This window comes from Penicillium cataractarum (assembly GCF_028827025.1).
Source record: "Penicillium cataractarum strain IBT 29864 chromosome Unknown utg000007l, whole genome shotgun sequence".
Taxonomy (NCBI): Eukaryota; Fungi; Ascomycota; class Eurotiomycetes; order Eurotiales; family Aspergillaceae; genus Penicillium; species Penicillium cataractarum.
In genome coordinates, this window is record NW_026622743.1 from 1,548,147 (window position 1) to 1,565,659 (window position 17,513).

The 17,513-nt window shown below is 51.6% G+C and overlaps 6 protein-coding genes across 6 annotated transcripts; 2 read left to right on the forward strand and 4 right to left on the reverse strand.

The window, feature by feature from the left end:
* Nucleotides 1–351: 351 nt before the first annotated feature.
* On the reverse strand, nt 352–981 carry N7496_008206 (DUF4291 domain-containing protein; the record flags this gene model as incomplete). The annotated part of the gene is made up of 1 exon (XM_056701125.1): nt 352–981. One exon carries the CDS (start codon nt 979–981, stop codon nt 352–354), a length of 630 nt encoding a protein of 209 aa, XP_056553188.1.
* A 593-nt stretch (nt 982–1,574) lies between these two features.
* On the reverse strand, nt 1,575–2,828 carry N7496_008207 (phytanoyl-CoA dioxygenase family protein; the record flags this gene model as incomplete). The annotated part of the gene is made up of 1 exon (XM_056701126.1): nt 1,575–2,828. The coding sequence occupies one exon, from the start codon at nt 2,826–2,828 to the stop codon at nt 1,575–1,577; it is 1,254 nt and encodes a 417-aa protein (XP_056553189.1).
* An 874-nt stretch (nt 2,829–3,702) lies between these two features.
* Nucleotides 3,703–5,840, reverse strand: N7496_008208 (uncharacterized protein; the record flags this gene model as incomplete). Its single annotated transcript, XM_056701127.1, has 4 exons — nt 3,703–4,547; nt 4,608–5,196; nt 5,289–5,610; nt 5,767–5,840. 4 exons carry the CDS (start codon nt 5,838–5,840, stop codon nt 3,703–3,705), a joined length of 1,830 nt encoding a protein of 609 aa, XP_056553190.1.
* Nucleotides 5,841–8,977: 3,137 nt separating this feature from the next.
* N7496_008209 (RING-H2 finger protein) lies at nt 8,978–10,847 on the forward strand (the record flags this gene model as incomplete). The annotated part of the gene is made up of 4 exons (XM_056701128.1): nt 8,978–9,196; nt 9,316–9,715; nt 9,786–10,329; nt 10,427–10,847. 4 exons carry the CDS (start codon nt 8,978–8,980, stop codon nt 10,845–10,847), a joined length of 1,584 nt encoding a protein of 527 aa, XP_056553191.1.
* Nucleotides 10,848–13,816: 2,969 nt separating this feature from the next.
* Nucleotides 13,817–15,521, forward strand: N7496_008210 (aspartate aminotransferase; the record flags this gene model as incomplete). Its single annotated transcript, XM_056701129.1, has 4 exons — nt 13,817–14,110; nt 14,233–14,364; nt 14,494–15,342; nt 15,426–15,521. 4 exons carry the CDS (start codon nt 13,817–13,819, stop codon nt 15,519–15,521), a joined length of 1,371 nt encoding a protein of 456 aa, XP_056553192.1.
* Nucleotides 15,522–16,045: 524 nt separating this feature from the next.
* On the reverse strand, nt 16,046–17,317 carry N7496_008211 (uncharacterized protein; the record flags this gene model as incomplete). The annotated part of the gene is made up of 3 exons (XM_056701130.1): nt 16,046–16,286; nt 16,367–17,133; nt 17,189–17,317. The coding sequence occupies 3 exons, from the start codon at nt 17,315–17,317 to the stop codon at nt 16,046–16,048; spliced, it is 1,137 nt and encodes a 378-aa protein (XP_056553193.1).
* Between the last annotated feature and the right edge of the window lie 196 nt (nt 17,318–17,513).

Below are 17,513 nucleotides of genomic sequence, written 5' to 3' on the forward strand. Positions count from 1 at the left end.
ACATTACCTCGACACTAGTCACCGGTGAACATATCTATTCCAATAGAGTTTCAAACAGTAATAGACATTCATAAGATGTCAAATCAACCTTTCCACATGACAGGTAGGCAATGCACACACGAAATCGTTGAAATTTCACAGGCTTACCGGTATTATCAATTCCGAACTCGTTTGAGCTTTTGAATCTTTTTATTTCACGCCTTGAAATTTTCAAGGTTATATACATCGGCATTCAATGTATGAACTTGGCATGGAGATAATTACAACGGATATAATAGGTGCATAACCAAAGATTCGAAATGAGCCTATAGTACATCACGTCCATATATTCCGAACTGCCCCCCTCACCTTTTAACACGAAGCATGCAAGATTCTTGTCAACTCCTCCGACAACGGATAAGCCTTCTCCTCGGGTAAACAAGCTCTAGCAGAGTCCAAGTCTCCCGCCTCCAGATATTCCCGTATTTTACACATAGTATCCGTCACATCGACAATAGAAACAATCCACTCATCGACATAGCTTTCGACAGCCCCGAGCCCTAGCCCAATTTGAATAGACCGATATTCCAAAGGCTGGTGCTTAAGATCACGCTCGGGGTCCCATTGAATCCGGACGGGACTGTCGCGTAATTGCTGCTGCCACTGGTCTTTGTCCTTTGCAATTTCCTTCCGCTGGTCACCCCAATGACTCAAGCATGAATGCTGCAGAGCCCATTCGAATCCTTTGCGCGTCATCTCGATGGCTAGGACGCGCTCCTGCCGTGGTTTTGTCGCCCATCCGCAGCGGTATGCCATCCACAGGAATGAGGGCTTGATCCAGGTCATGCGGGTGCGAGAGAAGGGTGGCTGAAATGTTTGGGCTTTAAGCGCTGGGTTGGCGATTTCGGGTGAATAGGCTTGGTAGACAGTTATAGTAGTCGGGGTGTAGGTAGCGCGGATAGCTCTGTAGCTATTAGACTGAATGGTTGGGTTTGTCGACATTGTGGTTTGTGTTGTGGTTGTAGTCTTGTAGAAGTTGTAGGTATTGTTTGTTGGGTTGAAAGATATTTAGTCCGATAAGAATAGGTAGTTCGAATTCGTGAAGTTGATGAAGACGGGGCTCATGGATGTATCATCATCTTTAAATGACCTCTGTCCCGTCATCTTAGTTCTGACTCATACGCTACAATAAAATAGTGGCTATGAGTTTAACGAGACGTACTCACAGCCTACTCACAGCCTCAATCGTATCTTCAAGGCCACTTTCAAGCCGATCACCTTCCTTTAAGTAAAATCTCTGATCGAGCGGGTCACAGCGCTAAACCCGATCAAAGCACGCTATACTGTATAGCATAATTCATAGGCAGTCCGGATACGATGTACAATTCTCTGTACTCAACAAGTCTAGACGTACCTCCAAGACGACTGGCTAAATATCCGAGGAGCAACAACAACGATGTTGACAGTTTGACACCTCCACTCGAAAATCCTAACAAGACTCCGCTCAAAAGATGAAACACCAGATCCATAATCCATCATTCCAGCCCTATATACATTACCTCGACACACTAGTCACCATTGTCACCACTACAAGGTCACGCCCTCGACTCCATCCTCATCTTCTCCAACGCACCAACAACCTCCACCCTCGACCAACCCCCCTCTAACCCCCTCACCAAAACATCCTGCTCCGTTTCCGGCGCCATCCTCCCCGGCGCAGGCGGTCTCCGATCCAAATTCGTAGGAAACGGGTACCCCTCTGCCAACGCCTGCACCAAAGCCCTAACCTCCCTCGCCTCTTGCCCCCAACACGCAGGATCCAAATCACGACCCGCAATCTTCTTGCCCGCGCCTTTATACCGCGCAGAAAGGATATCCCAACACCCCTCCACAAGCGGAATCGCATCCACACTCTCCATAGGTTTCCCAAAGGCACTACTAATCTGCAACAAATTCGCAACGCGTCGGAATCCACCCGCAGACGCATCCATCACATTCGCGCCCGCGGCATGGAAAAGTGCCGGATTGAAGAATACCCCGTCGCCCAGGGAGAGCGGTAAAGAGATGTAATTCTCTTGGAAGAAGGCCCGGAACTCGGGTCGTCGCCAGGCCATGTACCCCGGTGGATAGGTCTGACTGAACGGTAAGAAGCGGGTCGGACCCGAGGCGAGGGGCATATCGCTGTGCGCGACGGCGCCTTGCAATGTGAGGAATTGCGAGGTTAACTGCGTTGCGGCGGGGAACCCCGCGCAGGCATCGGCGTCCATGAAACCGAGGTGGTAATCGCGGTGCGCTTCTTGTGCGGCGCCGCCGGGGTGGACGGCATTGACTTGGGCGGTTACCCGGTAGCCTGGGCCTAGCCAGGCGGAGCAGACACTTGCTAGCCAGGGATTGGCGTAGTAATCGGCGAAAGAGGCTGGGTCTTCGAGGCCGTGCTTAGAGAAGGCGTTCCAGATACGATCGTTGGAGCCGCTGGCTGCGAAGTGGTCGCCCTTGGAAGTATTTGAGGCGCGTTCGCGGGCGATGATGCGGTCGAAGGCGTCGTTTGTAGCGGATAGGATGGAGGCGTATTTGGTAGGTGTGTACATGCCTCGTAGAACGAAGACTCCCGGTCCAGTGTGGAGCACGTGGTGCCATTCATCTTGGAGGCGGGAGATTGTATCGGCTGTTAGTTGCTGTGCATCGAGTGCGGGAATATCGTATACAGGGACATTGTGGTTGACAGCACAGGCAAGTGGGTAAGTCGAGGTATCGATGGAGCGAGAGCAGATCTGCTTAAACTCGTCCAGCTGGATAGTAGACTCTTGAGTGAGTCGTGCGGGGATGGCCGTGTGCCCGTTTACTGCCATCTCGTTCAAAATTGATCTTTTATCAATCAGTGATCAGTGCGCGGGCGCAGTGGCTTCTCAAGGGCACGTTTAAGTAAATGGCGGGCGGAATTCAATCTCCAGAGGCTCCATCACCAGGCGCCCCCGCATCGGCACCCAAGGCCGAGTATCAGACCCGCAATTTTCACCCAGCACAGTCCACATTCAGCTCAAACCGCCTGGATATGTACTCCTTGACTCGGAAATCGATTTCCGCGAGACTTACTAAAAACACGGATGATGATAGAATCAAGCAAGGCAGATTACTTCTAGACATGGGTATCACAGCGAGCAAGCAGTATAAATACACGGTCTACCACAAGTCACTGAAAAAGAAAAAAAAAAAGCAAAAAAGGAGCCAAAATGCACAAGTCCGCAGACTGAATGGCCGAAATGTATAGGACGGCCATGGCATGATAATCCCCCATATCCATATTCCCAGGGGAGCTTCCAGACGCCAGTAGCCAAAGTGCCAGAAAAAAAAGAAAAGTCAAGCACGGATCAAATCGCAGCAAGGGACGCCAACAAAAGAGGAGACCAGAAAATAATTAACAGAGTGAAGACCACACTCTCTCGAGAGAGAGCCAAAAGGTATCTCCGATCAAAATTGCTCATGCAAGTAGCGAGAAGAAAGTATTGCTCAGAAGTCGCCGTTCGTGCCTCATGCGTCATAAGAAAGTCTCGTGGCCAAGGAAGTCAAATCCTAATGGCGCGGAGATCGGATCTATGTGATCCAGAGGGGATCTTTTTCAGATGGTCTCAACTAGACCAGGGGGAGGATTGGATGAGAAGAAAAAAGGGAATTCGTGAAGTGAGACGCAGCCGAGTTCAGCCATGCTCAATTAGGTAGAGTGACTCAAGCATTCATCATGACGACTCCCAGATCCGAGGTGAGGACAGCGTCGGATGGGGTGGGCTCGGCAGAGTGCGTTGGCTCGGTCAGGATGAGCTGATTCTCCGACATGGTCTCCACCAGCGCGCTAGGCCGACCGGTAACGGTGAAGAGAACCTTGAACAAGAAGGTTGGGCTCGCACACTCGCTATTGGCGGGCTGGGGCTGGTGACGCGTGTGGGTGAGAAGGACGCGTATCAACTCTCGCAGGGCGGCATCGGTCGAGGCATCGTGAATCGTGTCGATACCGTCGATCACACAGACAAGTAAGGGCGGTACAAAATGTAGCAGTGTATCGACCAAGGCTAGAGCTGCCTTCCAGCTAGAGATTGTGCCGTCCAACTGGCGGAATCGCTCGGCGCTCAGGTCAAGTAGCGAGTCGCTGTCCACAACGGTAGGGAGGCAATCGATCAATTGCCGAATCAGGCTATAGGTAAGGGCAATGAGACCCTGTTGGTGCCGGGTAAGGCCCTTCACGTCCTTTTCGGGTAGAGTGCAAAAATGGGCAATAATCGGTAGTCGTGCTCGACGGGAAAAAGAGGCATAACAAGCCGATATCAAGGCCACGGGACTGGGGTAGACATTTGATGGGGATCCACCGACAGCGAGAGCCTGAGACTGCGGGCTGGTGACCCACGTCTGAAGAGTCGTGGCCACGCTGCTATCAATAGCTATTTGAGCATTAGGGTCCAGGTCGGCAATCTGATCGTCGTTTTCAAAGAAGCCTTCCAAATGTTTGGAAGCATTCTGAAGCTCTAGACGTGCGAGGCGACGTTTGGATACTCGAGACCATTCAAACGCAGAGGTCACTAAAAAATCATGTCCAAATTAGTATAGTTGAACGGCAGAGTACGAAGGGTCGCACCTACCCAGGTCTGGCGCGGCAGTGGTCATGCAGACAATCCCATTGGTCTGCGAATTGACCGGACGCAGCTGGTTATTGACAGCCCTCAGCATGTCCGTAAGCAGCTGGTCCCTTTGCCGTCGAATTCGAGCACGTTCCTCGGCATCCTGCTGAATCTCCCAGATCAGGCGGCGTGTAATTGTGTTCTGGGCCGCTATCCGACGATCCGTCCCCTGGCGGCCGACCTTGCTAAGTTGAGATTCTTCCCAGAGGGCACGTGGGCTATACGCTGCATCAGATTTCTCGTCCATGTCCACATCCATGGCGTCGGAGGAATCCGTGAGAGCCCGGGCCTGGCGTTGGATACAGCTGACGAGGTGATGGAATTCCGAGTATGCATCCTGGCTGTGACTTTTCAGCAATTCGCACGTGGATCGCCGGATGAACCAATCCATAAACTCGGCCAGGAAAAAGAAGCACAAGGCGTATATCTTGGCGACGGGCATGAGATGAGTAGAGGAGGAGATGGGTTGGGAGGGTAAGATGAGGGCACTATGGATATTTAGCAGGGCGGTAATTAGTCCCTCAATGACATGAGGGTAGTGTGCCGATGCCTATGGATAGAATTGACAACGGTTAGCACCACATTACTACTTTTCTCGCCTCGTATCGCCAGGAGGCGGGGAGGGGAACCCGTCCAACCCACCTTGATCAATGTCTGTAGCACGCTATAGAAGAGAGGTGCATGGAAGAGGTCGGCATCCGGCAGGACGGCCAATAAGGTTGCATGCGTTTCCAATGTCGGCACGAATCTGTCGCAAAGAGCCCCTGCCTGTTCAAAGACCCGTTGTCGAGGCTGAGACCTCCAGAGAGACTGCGTATTCCGTACGAGGGCGACGACATCGCTCACCGACGGGGGTCGGTCGCCCCGTTCGACTCGAGTGCCGGGCGGAAGATGGCGAACAAAGGTTTTCCAGGTCTGCGCAAGTTCATTGTGTTCGACGTCGAGGTCGGAAATGACCGGATTTCTGTTTAAGCCATGGGCAAACGGACGTTAGACGAGGAGGGGGGAAAAAGAAGAGATTAAGGACGCAATCCCACGTCGGGATGGTTGGGAGCCGGGTTATGTGAAGGGGGGGGGGCTCCGAATTTATCGAAGCCCCGGGGGTAAAATCCCAACGTACGAGGAGATTGGCTTCCTGTCAAAGCATCGTTCCCAGTCCCTGGAAAAGGACTCGATGAAAGATTCGGAGGGCATGGTGCGACGCCTATCGCGCCCGAACAGGCACCCCCAGATCAAAGAGCGAGACCTAGGATGGGGGGGTGGACGACAGGGAGGAGAAAGGGTGGTCGAACGGGCTGGGGTAGGAGGAAGAAAGTTTGGAGTGCAAGTGTCCTGGTGGTCGTGGTGGTTCTTAGACTGTCATGGGTGAAAGCGGGAGTGGATCGACTTTGGAAGTGGAGTGCCGATCGAAGGGGGAAAGGTTCAACTTTTTTTTTCGAGGTTCGGGGGATGGGGGGGGTGGTTCGTTTGGTATCGTCGAGCAACCATTCAGCGGAGGTTTAGCTAGGAGAGAGGGGAAAAGAGGAAAGATGAAGAGGAGACGGATGTAGCCGCTGGGGCAGATCAACCGAAAGGCTGTCCAAAGTACGGGGGAGTCAGGAAGAGGAGGGGAGTATCAGTAGGAAGAGAAGAGTAGGAAGAACTACTGTAGAGTAGTAGTATACCAAGAAATCATGGGAACTGGAACTGCATGCTATTAATGGAAGAGACTGGACTGGACCCAAACTGGAGACTGGAGAACTCTCGGACTACTACTAGTCTACTACTACAGTAGAACAAGAACACCCAGATTCCTCTTTTTTTTTCTTCCTGTCGGGTCGATGAGAGCCTCGACCTTCCCCCACTTGGGCCTCCACAAATCACAAGGCTCCGCCCAGAAGCCCCGGCTGGACCTTTTTTGACCCCCCTTTAGGTCCTACAAGAGAGATAGGATGTTAGTACTGTACAATCTACCTTGACTATGGATATCTACTTCTATCCGTAACTCTTTAGTAGTAGCTACTCATAGCTACTTGAAAGAGTTACTGCCGCATAATCATCGTAGCCAAGGAGAAGATATTCCCCCGCACGTTCTTACCTCTCGTCGGCTCGGTACTACCCTTCTCGTAATCAATCATCAATCTCAATCATCAAACCTGAATGGGTTGTCCGCGTTTAAGGTTTAGGATGCCGCCCGGTTCGGGATGTGCCCTTTGCGTCTGTCTTTTCTTTTGCCGCCGCGGCCCATGCTCGAGCTGAGATCTGTACGGGGAAGGAGTGTCAAGAAGTGCCGTCCTTGGGGGGAGATGGAAGTACTATATATTCTTTCTTTCCTTTTTTTTTCTTAGCTGGTCTCAAGAATGGAGAGCCGGAATTGTATATGCTCGTACATGCTACACTCGACATACTCAATGCCCCCCATTTTCCCGATCGAGATAAGAGGGGACTTCTCTACGCGGCGACATACCTCGTCCCCATAGCGGGTGGCTTCTCTCTCCCACCCCCAATCTGGCCCAGAGCATAACTCCTCATGGCCGTGCGCACAAACAACAGACCTGCATGGATCGCCATCCCGGTCGCTCTCATCCTTTTTAGCCTGCGGGGATGATCCGCAGAAGAATCAAAAAAACCAACCAAGATCCCAGATGAGCCTGAAGAGTTCGGGCTCGGGTTGGGAAAGCAGATAACGGACGAACTCCTAATCTGTCCATTGCTGAACTGCAAAAAGGAAGAAGAATGTCTTAGGTCTGACGGTCTTGTCGGAGAAACTCATCCCTGTCGTGGGTTAGTCCGTCGGATTAGTAGCGACCACTATTACCTATCGTGGTTCTTATTGGTTAGGAGAATGGCTTGACCGGGTCTCATGTCTCAGCCGGGTGGCCTGAGGCTGTCAGGCTCCCTCGGGGGACTCTCCACCGAAGAAGCTGGAAGGATGGAGGGGGGGGGGAAGAACGCCAGTTAAATAGTTGATCAGTTTCTAGTCATGTACAGGACACGTCGGGGCTGTGCGAAACAGAAACACAACCCTGAATCGGCATGTCCGTTGCTTACTCTGCTTATAGCCTATCTATTCGGGGCTCTGCATCCATGATCCTCGACCAATTTCCGTTTCCATGATAGCCAATATGCTCCGGTCATATAGCAGGGATCATGTCCACTACTATCTGGGGGTACGAAGAGTAATCCAAAGGGGCCAAGTGGACGGAGTCGCTCGCTACAATTAGTGAAACACTAATGCTCTGTCCATTGCCTATTAGTACCTACTGCTCAATACATCCGACTGGAAAGAAGCAAAGCTCCATCGTCCGTGTGTACGGAGTAGTAGTGCTTGATGTGCATTAATCCTTTCGGGCACTTCTCGGAGTAAACGAGTCAAAATCCCTCCTCATCTGGGCTAACCAGGTCAAAAACTACTGGCTGTCGGTCGCGGACAGCCCTCCGACACAGTGGATCCCCCCCCAGTCACAGACCCTTCTTCTAGACGATCGCAAGTGGTGCCATGATACCAACCCAGGGCTCTCCGATCGACATCCTGCAGGCGACTATTGGCGTGTAATATTTGTCAGAACTCGGCCCAGGGCGCAGCATCGTCTGGAGGATCGACCGTAGCCCAAATAGGATTATGAATGGGTGAGTGATGGCTGTGTATACGACGGATAAGATCGAACGGAGATGTCCATGTAAGCAATCTATACGATTCAAAAAGAATCCACTTCATCATGATTACGATTACGATTGCACTTTCCAATTTCATGGTCAATGCCAACGCAGACAGGAACAAAAAACAATTATGATTCGTCGTGTCGAGTTGACGGATGGTGAGATGGACAATAACATAATGTAAGGGTTCATGTGCCCCGTTCGGCCCATGGAACGAGTCGTCTGAAATGGCTTCAAGGTGGAAATCTTTCCCAGCATTGCCCCGTCAGCCTTGATATGGTACTCCGTGCGTACCCCGTTACACCTAATACATACTTACAATACCTATCATCTTCCATCGTATGGCGTATCCCCCGTTATCGTATCGCCCATGATCGGATCTACCCAACTTCTCCACGGGGATACTACGATCAGCCCTTAGCTCTCCCCTCTTTCCTTCCCTGTTTTCCCGTTTTCCTTCTTATGCAACTCCACTCCCCTCCTCCATTTTCCTCTTTTTTGTGTCTTCTCCCTTCGTCATTACTGGAGCACATCCAAAATCCACAATCCCACGCTGCATCAGCCCCTCCCCGACCTCGGGATCTCTCCAGCACTCTCAAACTAACTGGGTCCTACAACAAATGATCCCAGTCCACCCCCACACTCCGGACTTCCGCCGCCTCCCGTAAAGAAACTCTCACTCACACGCGGCAATGGGGCTGTGGCATTCTTATTCCTCTTTCTTATCCTTCTTCTTCCTCATCATCGTGCCTGTGCTGGCGGATCTTTCGGTGTTGCCCACCAACGACACGCACGATCTGGCCTGGTCCAGCTCCGCGCGCTTCCGCATCCAAGGTTCCAGTCCACTCAACGGCCAGATCCTCGCCCCATTGACGCATTACCTCGTCAATTTATCATCCAGCCAGGCCCAAGTAAGACCCCGTCTTAGACACTCTACTCCGTTGCTTCTCTCTCTCTCTCTCTTTCCCTCCTTCCTCTTACCTCGCTACCCATTGATCCCCGACAGGCATGCTAATTGCCCATCTTCCAGAGTTTCGACGTCGCAGGCACGATCACTGAGGTGACTGCCACTAACTCTCTGGCCGTCAATAGCACCAAGATTGCCTGTATCCCCTGTGACGACTCTGCCGCGAATTATCCAGGAGAGTTAGGTGTCGATCAGACTGTTCAAAGTGTGATTACCGCTGCCGACCCCGCTGCAGCCATCATCCTCTACAGTACTTCTTCTACCCATTGCAACCTGACCACGGATGATCAAACCGAGGCATATCGCTACATCTTCACCTTCAGGGATTTAACTGCCGTCGCCAACCTCACTCAGACCTTGAGCAGTGCTCCAAACAAGACCGTCTCCATCATCCCAATGTCTTATCAAACCACTACTACGGTTGACACCAGTGCTAATACCACTGGTGACAGCCCCAACACAGGTGGGTACTCTTCGATTCCCGTATTGCTTACGTCCAAATTGAAATATCACGTATTGATTACTCTTTGCAGCGATGATTATCCTGTACAGCATCACAGGTATCATCACAGCCCTCTTTTTGGGCATCATCATCACCGGCGCGGTCCGTGCTCACCGTCATCCCGAGCGGTACGGGCCTCGCCGAGTCGCTGGTCGGCCACGGCAAAGTAGAGCAAGAGGTATCGCGCAAGCCATGCTCGACACTATCCCAGTCGTCAAGTTTGGCGATACCAACGGCGTCGATGCCGCCAAACGGGATGTTGAAATGGCCAACGCGGAGGATCCCGCCCGCGAGCACTCCCCTCATCGGTCAGATAGCATTTCCGATGTCGGCCAGACGACTCCCCGCGAGACTGAATTGCCGAACACTGAAAACGACGTCACCGAACAACCCGCTGCGACTGCCACCGAGTCGAATCCCAACGCTGCTCCAGATGGTGGTAACTTCTCTTGTCCTATCTGTACCGATGACTTCATCAAGGGCCAAGACCTGCGGGTTCTGCCATGCAACCACCAGTTCCACCCTGAGTGCATCGATCCTTGGCTTGTCAATGTGTCAGGCACTTGTCCCCTTTGGTAAGTTTTGCTCTAGTGCAGGCATTCCCTAGCACAACCCTTTGTCTCGCCATATCCTACACGATATCAAACAAAGCAACTAACACTCCCCTCCCAGCCGTATCGACCTCAACCCACCCAAGACCGAGGACAATGCCGAGCAAGAAGGCGAGAACGCCGACCCGCAGAGCGCAGACGCTGCCGCCGACACCACTACAACCCCAACCACTGCCAGCACCCAAAGTAACCGACACTCCCACCGTCTAACAAACTACCTGCACGGGCCTCTCAACGCCCGCCGCATGCGCAATGCAACCGTGGAAGAACGTCTCGCCGCCCTCCGCCACGTCCGTGAAGCCAACCAAGGCGAAACCACCGGCGACGACGAGACAACTCGACCCAATCGCAACCGCCTGTCAACCAGACTACGCGATCGATTCCGCATCCGCACCCGCGCCCATGGAGTCGACACTACCACCCCCGTTGAGAGTGGCGCGGCGACACCCACCGTGCCACCCGCGGCGCATACCACGAACTAGTCAGGATCATCGGCTCACGAACTCTGACACCAACGCCAATGCATGAATAACGACACTCCTTTGAACATTCGCTTCTTCCATGCACCCAGGAACCACCCCCTTTTGACGATATGATGTTTTTCCACGTTTTGATATTGATGGCTCATACACTGCAACCCATTTTTTTTTTGCACCGGCGTTTAGGGGATATGAATTACACCGAGAATGTCTGGATCTGACACGGAAGTGATTGAACGATTTTGTGGAGATCTATGATGTGGATATTGGATTTGATATTGGATTTTTTTCTGTTCTTTTCTACATATTGGTTCAGAAGGGTCGGCGTTTCTACGAGACTGGAGGAGAAAAGATCTTTGCTTTTTGCTGTTTCGTTTTCAATTTCTTGTGGAATTTCTTTTTCCGCTTCTTTTCGTGGCACATTGTATATAGGATATGTATATTTGCGGTATAGGGTGATTGTAGATCCCATATTTTTGCTGTGCATATGAAGATATACACTTACGCTTGATCAGTGCTTGGTAGAATCTAGATGTGGCCAGGAGAGTTCGGATAAGCTTTTAGTGAAGGTTGAAGGGTCTGGAGGCACGTGGTAGGATAGTCTTCAAGGATTCCGGTATCTGGGGTTGACTATACATAGCCGGTAGACGTGTCTATGGATATATCTTGATCGAAGATGAACGTCAGCCATGAATGTCGTAGCTATCGATCAACAATCTGACATTCTCGGGAAGCATTAATTTCCTGCACATGAAACATCGGGCTCCCTTTTCTCTAGTATATATATACGTCCTAGCATCTACAGTTCAAATTTGAACGCAATCTTCCTTTCTGTATACATAATCAACGTTCATATTCTCCAGTGATGTAACAGGAAAGTTCAACCGGCGGAACGAATTACCCCATTGCCCCAATGCCGGGCAAAGATCGCCCAGACTGGGCCGACTTGGCGTCCGTGGGGGAGAGAGACCGCGCAGTGGAGCGCACTGGACGTTTGGAAAGTGTGGAGAATGGAGAATACAGTACATAGACGGGGAGACCAGAGGCGCGGTGCGCCAAACCTCCAAGGAATGGCCAACGTACGTGTTCTTCAGAACTAAGTTGACAAGGTTCAGTGGCATATGCCACTTACCTCGTCTCGGGGTCTCTAAATAATATTAATAATCTACAGGTCTTCATCTAAGATACTGGGGAACCTTTGTCCACCCCGTAATTTCAAACTACCTGACATCATCGCGAAAACTCGGGGACAAACCCGGAGGCGAGCGGCTGGAGTCGGAGAAAGTCCGCCGGGTGCCGCGAATTGTGAAATTTGTGAATTTGTTCAATCGCCGATTCATGCCGTGAGTCCGAGGGGTTTGAATCGGTAGGCATAAACATCGAGTAGTATAGTAGTAGATTAGCAGGGGAGGGGAGGGGAGGGTAGAGTAGAGTAGATTAGTACTACAGTAAGTAGTTAGTTACTTTGTATCTGGTTGATAAGTCTTCGCTGGCTAAATTCCCTAAATTGGCCACACTGGCTGAATGCACCGGGCGGGCGGGATTTACAGATTTACAGTACGGAGTGTTGAGTAGTGAATAATTAAGTCCTGCGGAGGCCCGTGATCGTCGGCATTTTACTTTTTGGGACCCCTGGAGATGATAATCTCTCCAATTTTTATTTCTCCTCATGTTTAGGGTGATGCCCTAGGTACTAGGTAGGTTGATCATGGGGGGAAGGGGAGAGGAGGAGATGTTACTAGACGGAGTATAGGGCTGGTTTCTCCTCACGGGGGGTAAATCAAATCGCCGATGGGATTTGGAGGAGGTCACACAGTAGAAATAGAATATTCCGAGTTCTATTTTAGTCTGACGGAGAAGAGAGAGAATTGCGATTTACATTAGGATGGTAGATGTTTGTGTTATTTTATGACTTGGTTCTAGTTGCTAATTAACTTCCTATCATATTAGGGGGAAGTATACCATGATTACCTAGGACATTTGATGGAGACTGAATATATCTCTCAAAGCACCATTTCATGCATGGCCCAAAGATATCCCGCTATCAGGCTGTCAGGCCGGACATTCCAGAAGGGCCAAGGGGGCTCCACTGCGCCTTTTTTCTGCTCGGCGCGATGACACACGAGCGGCGCAGCGAGCCTGTCGGGAGGTCCGCTGAGAAATCGTCTTCTCCAAACGGGGGCCCAGATCATAGAGGCTGGTCAGATGAGTTATCTTAGTAGGCCGGGTATTTTGCACGTTGTTGGACAGGGTAATCGCTTGGATTATTACCGAGCTGGAGTGCTACTAGTAGTAGTAGTAGCATATTCAATTGCTATATAGCTTATCAGTGTATACATCAGATTCTAGCAGGAATGTCCTGTCTTGTCCTACGGTAGAGATAGAAGATAAAACAAAAGATAAGCGAATCAATACTCGCACATGCGCCTCAAAGGAGCAAAATCATGCCCTATTCGAGTAAAACGAAGCATGTGAACTCCACAGGGTCTCGCAGTGCGTCATGCGACGAAGAAGTTACGGAAGTTCCTCGGCTTGTTGGAACTGCGCCCGAGGACGATGAGCTTCAGGGGAATGCCGAGGGATTTATTAAATAGGGGAGGTAATAAGAATCATGATTCTTTTGTCTTTCTCTTCTATTCTACTTCACGTATCACTATACAGTACTATTTCTGTCGCTGACAATCGCGGCGCCCTGATTTAACCGCTCGGAGTCTCCACCCCCTCATTCCTCCTCCTCATCTCTCGATCCGGTGAACGCAAGCAGCAAGGTTTTTCGTTGCTTTAGTCCTTTCGGTGGCCAGATTCCGGGGAAAACTACTGCAGTCGTACGGGAATTAACCTGAGCGATCCTGCATTGTTATTACCTGAGAAATTGGAGAAGGTTAAATTCGAATTTTCGAATTTTCCTATTATTATTTTATTTTATTTTTATTATTTGGTTCCCAGGGATCAGGCAACGCAACGTTTCCATCATGACGAGCTCCCGTCAACTTCAAAACCCCTCCATCTCCACCTCTTCTTCTTCTCCTTCTTCCTCCTCCTCCACTGCCCGCGATCGTCTTTCCTCCCTCTCCTCACACATCATGGGTTCCAACGGTAATCCTTCCGTCTTCACTCCGGCCGCCGTCGCCGCGGCCCCCGAAGATCCTCTCTTTGGCTTGATGAAGGCCTATCGCGAAGACCCCTCCGATAAGAAGGTCGATTTGGGTATCGGTGCTTACCGTGATAACAATGCGAAGCCTTGGATTTTGCCCGTTGTGAAGAAGGTATGTTTTTGACTATCTGCGCATCTATACAATTCTTATAGATTGATACACTCTGCGATTGGCGACAACCCGGGGGGTTTTTTTCTTTTTCCAGTTGACTGACTCAACTCTTCCCTTTCCAGGCTGATGACGCCATCCATAACGACCCCAGCGTGAACCACGAATACCTCTCCATCGGCGGGTTGGCCGACTTCACCTCGGCCGCACAGAAGCTCATCGTCGGCGCTGATAGCCCCGCGATTCGCGAGAAACGGGTATGTCGACCCGAACTCATCGGCCACCTCCACATCTTCTATACTTTCCCATCTACCACTACTGCTACACCCATGAAACAGCATAGCTTCTCCAAAATCTCACGCTAACGCACCTCTCCCATTATACAGATTTGCACCCTCCAGACCATCTCGGGAACCGGCGCCGTCCACCTGGGCGGCCTCTTCCTCTCCAAGTTCCACCCCGCACAGCCCAAGCCTACCATCTACCTCTCTAACCCAACCTGGGCCAATCACAACCAAATCTTCACAAATGTCGGCCTCACCCTCGCCAAATACCCCTACTTCTCCGCCAAGACCAAGGGCCTCGACTTCGACGGCATGATCGCCGCGCTGCGGGCAGCGCCGGCCGGCTCCATCATCCTCCTCCACGCCTGCGCACACAACCCCACCGGCGTCGACCCCTCGCAGGAGCAATGGAAGCAGATCGCCGCCCTCATGCGCGAGCGTCGCCAATTCCCCTTCTTCGACACCGCCTACCAGGGCTTCGCATCCGGTGATCTTGTCCGCGACGCATGGGCAATCCGCTACTTTGTCGAGCAGGGCTTCGAGCTGTGCGTTGCGCAGTCGTTCGCGAAGAACTTCGGTCTGTACGGCGAGCGCACGGGTGCGTTCCACTTTGTCTCTGCGCCTGGTGCGGACGCGTCTACTGCAATCCAGCACATTGCTAGTCAATTGGCTATCCTGCAGCGGTCGGAGATTTCTAATCCCCCCGCGTACGGTGCGCGCATTGCCAGCAAGGTCCTTAATGACCCCGTACTCTTTGCTGAGTGGGAGGAGGATCTGCGGACGATGAGTGGCCGCATTCAGGAGATGCGTCGTGGTCTGCGTGAGCGGTTGGAGAAGCGGGGGACCCCGGGTACTTGGGATCACATTACGACTCAGATTGGCATGTTCAGCTTTACTGGGTTGAATGAGAACCAGGTTAAGATTCTGCGGGATAAGTGGCACGTCTATATGGTGAGTCGACCTGGGCCGACTGATGGCCGTCCCTTTTTACCCGTTTCAGGTTCAAGAATGTTACTAACACATCCTCCGTCTAGACTAAGAACGGCCGTATCTCCATGGCTGGCCTGAACACACATAACCTGGATTACTTCGCCGAGGCCGTGGACAGCGTCGTCCGCGAGACCTCGTAAGCCCACTCCGCTAAAGCGAATATAATCCGGTTCGGCGTTCTTTCTTCCTTCTCATTTGATTCACCCTTTTTTCCATTACCACATTTTCTCCTTCATACTCGGAATGGTTTTGTGAAAACGGCTTGTGATGGACACTTCATTTTTCATTTCATTTTTCCTTGGTGGATTGTTGTATGCCCTCTTTATGCATCACAATCTCATGTAGATCTACGGCTCGGAATACCAGAAGACTTTTGGACTTTTATATTTCGCAATAAAAGCTCTCTTATCATAAATTAGACCTGAAATTTGAATAACCACTTGCTCGAGATCTCATGAGGAGCTTACAACTTGGTCTACTTGATGCGGCACTATCATGAATAGTCCAAATGGATAAATGGATGTTATAGTAGGAAATGGGTATGCAAATGCTATACACTCCAGGCTCGATGCTCAGCCAAAACAAACTCGCTAGCAGCAACAGAATCTGATATGAACATGCTATCTCCAGAGCTGGACTTCAACTCCAGGCCAAGCTCTCGCTCTTAAAACACTAGATCCCACACGACCAGCCAGGTACACAATCCAACGGTGCCCCAAAACACAGCTTGCGCCGTACTCCGGCGCTCCGTCGCGCGCTTAAGCTCTTTATTACCACGGCCCACATTGCTCTGCGTCGTGTCCACGTCGCTGACCAATTGTGAGATGTACTCTTCTTGTGTGGCGAGATGGGAGACGAGGGTTTCTTGGAGGGAGGATATTTCCAAGAGGGATTTTTCTGCATTTCTAAAGTGATTCGAGTGGTTAGTTGCGAGCGCGAATGGAGAGAGATAAAAAAAAGAGGCGAAGAGAGGAGGACAACGTACTGTACTTTCCCCAAAGTATCCTCATAATGCCTCAACATGGTATCATTCTCCTCAGCAAACAACTGCAATTGCTCCGGAGATAACTGCGCCTCGATCCGCGCCGTCTCGGCCTCACTCAACACCGTCGCATCAGGCGCCTGCATCGACGTCGAAACATCCACCGTCCTAGACACATCCCCACCCTTCCCCGCACCGCCAGCACCAGCAGCACCACCGGCACTCTTATACAAAACACTCTTCTCCCTCTCCCTCGCCCTCTCAATCCTCTTCTCCACCATCCCCCTCTGCACACCCGCAACCCCATCCAACCCCCTCCTCAAAAACCAAAGCACCCCCTCCCGCACACCAGCAATGCTCTTCGCCTTCTCCTCCGCCTCAATCTGCTCCGCGGATTTACCCTCCTGCGCCGCGTTCTCGTCGAGGGCGCTGCCGCCCCCGGCCCAGCGCCAGAGGAGTGCGCCTGCGGCGCTGTGGCCGTATTTCTTGCGCAGGATGGAGGCGGAGGTTTCTTGGCGGAGGGTTTCGGCGGAGGAGAGGTTTGTTATGGATGTTGCGAGGTCGCGGAGGAGGAGGGCTGTTGAGGTGTCGATTTCATCGCGTTCCGGGTCGGTGAGGTTTGTTTGGTGGTGGGAGGGGGTGGTGGAGATGGAGATTGAGGATGTGGATGTGGGTGTGTCTTTGGTTTGGCGGCGGGGGTTGGCAGTTGTTGTTAGGTAGGCGTGGCGGATTGAGTGGAGGTATTTTAGGAGGGAGGTTATGTGGGAGTTCTGTATGGGGGTTAATTAGTTTGCTGTCCAATGTTGTGAGGGGGAGTGGACGTACGATGCGATGGGCCTCCTTGAGGAACTCGTCTGCGACCTCGGTTGATGGAGTCCTGCTTGATGGGGGTGGAATGGGCCGTCCATTTTTGGCGGAGAGGAGGGTGTTTAGTGTTGGCGTTAGGTCGGTCATGTTGGTGGATTGGAGGGGTGTGGCATGGATGTTGGAGAGAGTTGGGAGAGGTGAAGGTGTCCAGCTGGAAACTCCGCGGTGGATCCCCGTCAATACTCGTCACGGGTCACTCCCATTGGCTAAACAGGACTAAATAATTCCAACCTTCCCATCTACAGTCTTCCTCTGGTCAAACCGGCCATTAGATACATTGCTG